The sequence below is a fragment of the Arachis ipaensis genome, chromosome B01, assembly GCF_000816755.2.
Source record: "Arachis ipaensis cultivar K30076 chromosome B01, Araip1.1, whole genome shotgun sequence".
Lineage (NCBI taxonomy): Eukaryota > Viridiplantae > Streptophyta > Magnoliopsida > Fabales > Fabaceae > Arachis > Arachis ipaensis.
In genome coordinates, this window is record NC_029785.2 from 134,053,039 (window position 1) to 134,059,488 (window position 6,450).

Below are 6,450 nucleotides of genomic sequence, written 5' to 3' on the forward strand. Positions count from 1 at the left end.
CTATTATTTTATTCTATCTACGTTTAGAATGTTATATTAGTAGGTGTTATTTTCATTTCGTGATACCACGGGCGTGAGTTGTATGTGGTCAGGTCACAATCCTTCAACGAGCGAGAAGGGACCTCGAGTGCAGATGTGGAGGCTCAGGATAGACCTCTTAGCTGGGGATGTAAGTATATGAACCACTCCTTCATATTATATAATCTTTCACATTAGCAAGTGTTGTTGGCCTAACGCTGATGCACCATGTATTCGCAGTTTATATGGATGCAGGATGCCGTACAGTTCTCCTGACGTTCTTCAGGTTGTGCATCCGAAGATATTGGAGCCTAGGCATACGACGTTATGGAGGTGTGTCACGGCGCTGATATATTTTGCCGTCATAGAGTGGCACCAGATCAGGTGCTACTGCAGTTTGGTGGAGTACAGCCCCGACCCTAGCCCGCCCTTGACATCGATTTCTTGATGTCGGAGGATGGCAGAGGTGGTGATCGTTGGTTTCCGTACAGCTTGCAGTTTTGGCACTTTTATTGGGAGAGCCGGGCGAATTATGTTTTCCGATTTGATGTTGTGCCAAATCCAAATCCGTCACATGATTTTCTGAATTGATGGGGTCAGCATGGTAAGAGATTTAATTTATTTTTAATATATATTTATATTTTAATATGTATTTTATACTGAAAACTGACTTTAATAACTAATTTTGATAAGTTAATAATTAATATTTAAACTAAATTGAGCATAATTTTATCCCTTTTTTGTTTCTCTTACAACAACAATAATTTCATCAGCTCCATACCGAGGCTACTTAACTGAATAATCATATGATTGAGACATCTGTTTTTCATTTTTCTGTGTATATTTGCCTTTCTAGCAATTATATTCACATTTGACATTTCCAAGTTTCTATGGTAACCCTTTTCACACTTTTAAAAGATTAAATAAAGAAAAGAACATTTTCACTTTGGAATACAGAATGTCAAGCATGCCCTCCAGATAGTTTCCGGGTAATTCCACAACATTTCCACTCTTTTGTCTGCAGACTTCCAAAGTTCAATTGGTCAACCACGCCATCAAAATCAAAACGCAGCACAACACAACACAACACAATAATACCGTAATCATAATTATATTAGAATGAATAAAATAAACAGTTAAATAAATATATTAATAATATTAAATTAATATAGGACTATAAGATTGAAGAGTATATCATACTAGAGACGGCAATGAGTTATATACGTCAGAGTCCACCATTGCTTTCTTCTTTTTTTCTCTTTCTAAACTCTCTCTGTGCATCTCTCTATGCAGACTTTGCTGAATAGTAAATTCTAAAATTATTTGATTCTTCTTATCTGTTATATATATTAAACAAAAACACAATCTTCTGAATTATTTTCAAGTGTGAAACCGGATTTATGAAATTTTCCTCCATAGCCGCCTCTTATTGTGTGTGTTTGTTTCTTTTCCCTTCTTGCTATGCTTTAATCTCTAACCCCCTTTCTTCCTCATTTCCCAAATCCCAAAATCCCAGCTTTCCTTGGTTTTCAGCTCAAAGTTCTGTCCTTTTGTCCTATTATGCTGTCCACGTGTTTCGCCTATGCAAGGAATTGAGTAATCGGAGTTGTTCTAAGTTCTAACAACACTTGATAGCTTTCCATGGTCTTGGATTCCATGCCAGCTGGCTCCTTGTGATTTCTTTTTGTCGGATTCTTCGAACTGGGTGTTTGAGGTTGTTGAAGAATTTCAAGCACCCGTGATAAAAAAGGCAACTTCTCTTTTGCTTTGATCTCTCTTGCCTTTTTTTTTTCCTGCACAAATTCATCTTGGCCTTCTCATTTCATGATAGCCCAATTCAATTTTTCCAGTGAATTGGGCTAATAGATTTATCGATTGTTGCTAGGATAGTTCAGAGAAAGGGGGAGAGAAAGGGGAAAAGCTTCTCCTTTTGTTCAGTGTTTTTGAACTGTGACACCAAGAGTCATTTGGGGTTTGGTGAAGTTCCAGGTACTATTTAGGGTAAATTGTGATATGATGCTTTGATCAGGTTTCTTTTGGTTTTGTTTGGCAGAAGTTGTATACACCAGCTTCGTGCTAGCTTCTCTAGGTGTGTGTTACAGGGAAATGCTTTCATTCTATAGTAATACTGAGAACTGCAATTGGACTGCACTGTTTAGTTGAGAATGGCCATCTTTGCATTATTATTGATGCTGTTACTCCAATTGTCAATAATTTCTAGCTCAGCAGTTATCTTGAGATCAAATGATTGTGGCACTGATTGGGTAGCTCATTCATATTCTAGTGATGGTGAAGAACTGTTTTACATAAATGGGAATGTAGTTAACAAAGTTGCTTTCTGTGAGGCCCTCCAATTGTACATTGCAAATGGTTGCGATTTGAAGGACTACTTTGGAAGTAACAACTGCGTGATGGATGGCTCATTTGGTATGGATCACCGAGATGTTAGTTTATGCACAGGCTAAATTTCCAGAATTGGAAACAGCTTCTCTTTTAACCGTTGTATTACAATCTATTGTTTGCAGTTAACTTACCTTCGATGGCAGGAAGGAAACTACTTCAGAAGGATTCGAGCAGTAAATCCGAATCGCAAGGGGTTTCCAAAGATGTGTCTCCCAAAGTTGGGCTTTTCGCGGGTGGAGCATTGTTGGTATGTTGTGCTGTTCTTTGTCCATGTATTTATGGGAAGAAACGAAAAGCAACTGCTCATGCTGTTTTGACCAAGGACCCGAATTCAAGTGAGTTGATTTTAGCACTGTTGTTTATCTTGTTTTTGGACTTTCCTTTGATAACCTCTGTGGCAGGCATTTTAATGTAATAATATTATGAATTCTGGATAGGATCTTTTGCTGTATCATTTTAAATGTTCAGCTTACATTATCATATGAAATTGTGCTTCCCATCATACTTAAATGAGGAATAACGAAAATTTTGCTGTAGTATTGGACTCAGCTTCCTCCTTCGAAGCAAATTCTGTCCCGGAAAAGGTCCAAGTCCCAGCCAGTCCACTTCGAGTGCCACCTAGTCCTTCAAGATTCTCAGCGTCTCCAAAACTCAAAAGAATTGAATCATTGCATCTCAACCTCAATCAGATTGCAAGAGCTACCCGTAACTTCTCAGAAACATTGCAGATAGGAGAAGGAGGTTTTGGAACTGTCTACAAGGCTCAGTTAGAAGATGGCCACGTCGTGGCTGTAAAACGTGCAAAAAGGGTAAGAAGTTGATTGTCATATGTAGATTGAAATTCTGTATCCTACTTTTAATGCTAAAGTTCTGGATTCTGTTTCTAAGGGGATTAAGTATAAGTTGATTTTCAATCTCTTAAAAGGGTAGAAGTACTTATTTTCTCTTGCTGAAATGACTTAATTGTTTAGGAACATTTTGAGAGCTTGAGAACTGAATTCAGCAGTGAAGTTGAACTTCTGGCTAAAATTGATCATCGGAACCTAGTGAAGCTACTAGGTTATATTGAAAAAGGACATGAACGCCTTCTTATTACAGAGTATGTGCCGAATGGTACTCTTCGAGAACACTTAGATGGTAAGAGCCTGTTCTATTCTTTACAAATGGTTGTCTTCAAATAGAAAATGATTTGGAATCTCACGTTCATTTAACTCACAGGTCAGCGTGGAAAAATCCTAGACTTCAATCAGCGCCTGGAAATTGCTATTGATGTTGCTCATGGCTTGACCTATTTGCATCTGTATGCAGGTCAGTAATCTCTCCATTTTGCAACTCTCTCCCGTTCAGTCTTTTTCCATTCTCTCTTTTTATAAGCCTTATTCATTAATATTGTACACTACAGTTTAGATGATCAGAGTGTAAATAAGACTCCAAGAATCTAAAGTTAAAAGAACTTTAAATATGGTTAGTGTGTTATTTTTCATGGAAGCACACTCTATTCACATGGCATAATGCTCAAGTCATGATCATTGATACCTTTTCAACATATGCTTACTTTTTCCCGTTTTGGGACCGACTCTCTCTTTACATTGATAATGTCCAGTTATTCATGATTGATAACGTTTTTTTGGCGGGGACCAAATAAAGATAGATACTTGTTCCCTTGCACAATTGGCATCTTTGTGCAATAGTCTACTCTTTATAGATCTGCCAATTGATTCCTAGCCGTTGTCTTGGAACAGAGAAGCCAATTATCCATCGAGATGTGAAATCATCCAACATTCTTCTGACAGAAAGCATGCGAGCTAAAGTTGCTGATTTTGGATTTGCAAGGATTGGCCCTATGAACTCCGATCAAACACACATTTCTACCAAAGTGAAGGGAACAGTTGGTTATTTGGATCCTGAGTATATGAAAACATACCAACTCACTACCAAGAGTGATGTTTACTCATTTGGAATTTTGCTTTTAGAAATTTTAACAGGTCGTCGTCCTGTGGAGTTGAAGAAAACTGTTGAAGAGAGGGTTACACTCAGATGGGTAAGCTCATAATATATTCTTATTTAGGTGAATTGTGTGTTTTTTCATTAGTGTTAATTGTCCATTTATAGTTGCTTAGTACTATAATCCAAAGCTTTGTTGTCTTTCCTCGTTTCATTTTCAAGCATTTAAACTAATACAGCTTGGATTTTTTTTTTTGCAGGCTTTCAGGAAGTTCAATGAAGGAAGGGTGGTGGAGCTGGTGGATCCGTTAATGGAAGAAGCTGTAAACTCTGATGTTCTGATGAAGATGTTTGATTTGGCATTTCAGTGTGCAGCACCCGTCCGGACAGATAGACCTGACATGAAAGCAGTGGGAGAGCAATTGTGGTCAATTAGGGCAGATTACTTTAAGAATTCAAGAAGTAATTAGTGAAAACTTCTTGATGGGATTGTGAGTTCTCTTGTTTTTGGTTCTTTTTTTCTTCTCTTGTATCCTGTCTAAACATGTTTTCTTTCAGGCATTGTGAATTGAAAGTGGGTAAAGTGGAAGGTGAAGCAAGTAGCAAAAAACATGAAAAACTGTTACAAAACTACCTAAAGTAGAGTGAGGAGCTTCCACTTGTTTCCAATGTAATTTTTTCACTGTATAGTTGATAATGAAATTTGAAACAAAAGATTATGTTAATGAATTTATTCTGTGATTCCTGTGGACCACAACTATCCCTATAAACAAATAAAAAAGATGGCTACAAATCTGAGTAGGTATTAGATGATTATACACCACACTTCATATTTTTTTAATATGAAGAGACCAATTATTATGACATTTGAAGTATGAAGCTATAAAATATAAAAAGAAAACCTACTTCAAATTATAGCCCTACTTTTCATGGAATAGCATGACATTGCCAAAGAACAAAATTTCATGTGAACATTCCGGGGCAATCATGTTTCTTATTTGGTCTATCCACTGTACATATGCGAATCAATAATTGAAGAAAAAGTGACTTATGGGCATAGCATGGCTAGATTTTCGTAAGAACCAAATGTGATTCTCCCCATTAGCACCTTCATGAAGCTGGGTACTGTGTACTCATGAATATGTAAGCCTTGTCCAACACGAGAATATCTACCATTGTTGCAAGTTCAAGCTTTGGTAGCATTACTCAGAAGCCAGAGAAGAGATTTCCCAGACAAGGGAACCGGAACCTTAGTCTTTTCCACCTGCTACTTACCAGCAAAGGATGCACCCCCAATATATGTTCCGGCATGAAGTCGTGTCGCGTTAGTATACCCACTACAGGTGATCTCTGCAGCCAGCATGCACAAAATTTAGATAGAGAACAATAATGGTGAATTCCTGGTGTGATGATCTAAAAGAAGCTTGTGAATTGAAAGGTAGATAACACAAGACATGTGACAAACCAGTTCCACTCCACCAACCTATTACCTAATATAATTGCATTGTTATAGGGGAAATAAAACAAGGACACACTACATTTTCCAAATTAGTTTAGCACTCAGCTTTTACCAACCACAAAAGCATTTAACTTTTTCCATAAGAAATTGCAGCAAGGAGAGAAAATACTTACACCAGTGATCTTGGGTATCACTAGCAGGTGCCTTAAACCTACTTCTCGAAAAAGTGTAAGGGCCTTTCCCAGTGACATTGTCTCCACAACAGTATATGGTGATGTATTTGTAAATGGATGTAAATCTATGAACATTTCCATCTCTTCCTCTGTTAGTTGTATATCTTCTATCTTTTCACCTTTGTTTGAACCCTTCTTTGCAAAATCATCTGATGTAAACTTCTTGAAGCCATCATCCCCTATCGCCCTTGGTGTGGATGAAAAAACTTTATTCTTTAACAAAGTAACAAGATGGTCACGGAGGATTAAACCTGATAAAACTGGTGCTTCAGAAAGTGGAGGCTCATCGATAACAGGAAACCCATTGTGCCTTGTAGTTTTGAGAATGAACACTATATTGCGGACTTTCTCAATGCCGTTAAACATCTGAAGTGGCCCCGTGACAACGTCACC

General features: G+C 37.6%; 2 protein-coding genes across 3 annotated transcripts in view; one reads left to right on the forward strand and one right to left on the reverse strand.

The window, feature by feature from the left end:
• Positions 1,229-4,910, forward strand: LOC107640458 (calmodulin-binding receptor-like cytoplasmic kinase 3). 2 transcript variants are annotated; one of them, XM_016343982.2, is made up of 7 exons: positions 1,229-2,445; positions 2,544-2,756; positions 2,959-3,230; positions 3,393-3,558; positions 3,640-3,729; positions 4,164-4,462; positions 4,626-4,910. In XM_016343982.2, exons 1-7 carry the CDS (start codon positions 2,184-2,186, stop codon positions 4,833-4,835), a joined length of 1,512 nt encoding a protein of 503 aa, XP_016199468.1. In that variant the 5' UTR covers positions 1,229-2,183; the 3' UTR covers positions 4,836-4,910. The 2 variants fall into 2 exon arrangements, with proteins under 2 accessions (XP_016199468.1, XP_016199474.1); XM_016343988.2 differs by having other exon boundaries at positions 2,565-2,756.
• The window catches only part of LOC107615335 (putative chloride channel-like protein CLC-g), a 4,284-nt gene continuing 2,994 nt past the window's right edge, over positions 5,161-6,450 (reverse strand). Inside the window, exons 7-8 of the mRNA XM_021105830.1 lie at positions 5,998-6,450; positions 5,161-5,715 (exon numbers count right to left, since the gene is read on the reverse strand). The exon at positions 5,998-6,450 is cut by the window's right edge and continues 48 nt beyond it. Of these exons, the coding sequence (XP_020961489.1) occupies positions 5,572-5,715; positions 5,998-6,450 (597 nt within the window). The 3' untranslated portion in view covers positions 5,161-5,571. The remainder of the gene's footprint in view (positions 5,716-5,997) is intronic.

What these genes read in the sequence shown, in the direction of transcription:
- LOC107640458 (XM_016343982.2), top strand. Translation starts at nt 2,184, where the DNA reads ATGGCCATCTTTGCATTATTATTGATGCTGTTACTCCAATTGTCAATA. An exon ending in CGTGATGGATGGCTCATTTG is followed by an intron (nt 2,446 to 2,543) that starts GTATGGATCACC and finishes TATTGTTTGCAG; the next exon opens with TTAACTTACCTTCGATGGCA. An exon ending in AGAGGGTTACACTCAGATGG is followed by an intron (nt 4,463 to 4,625) that starts GTAAGCTCATAA and finishes TTTTTTTTGCAG; the next exon opens with GCTTTCAGGAAGTTCAATGA.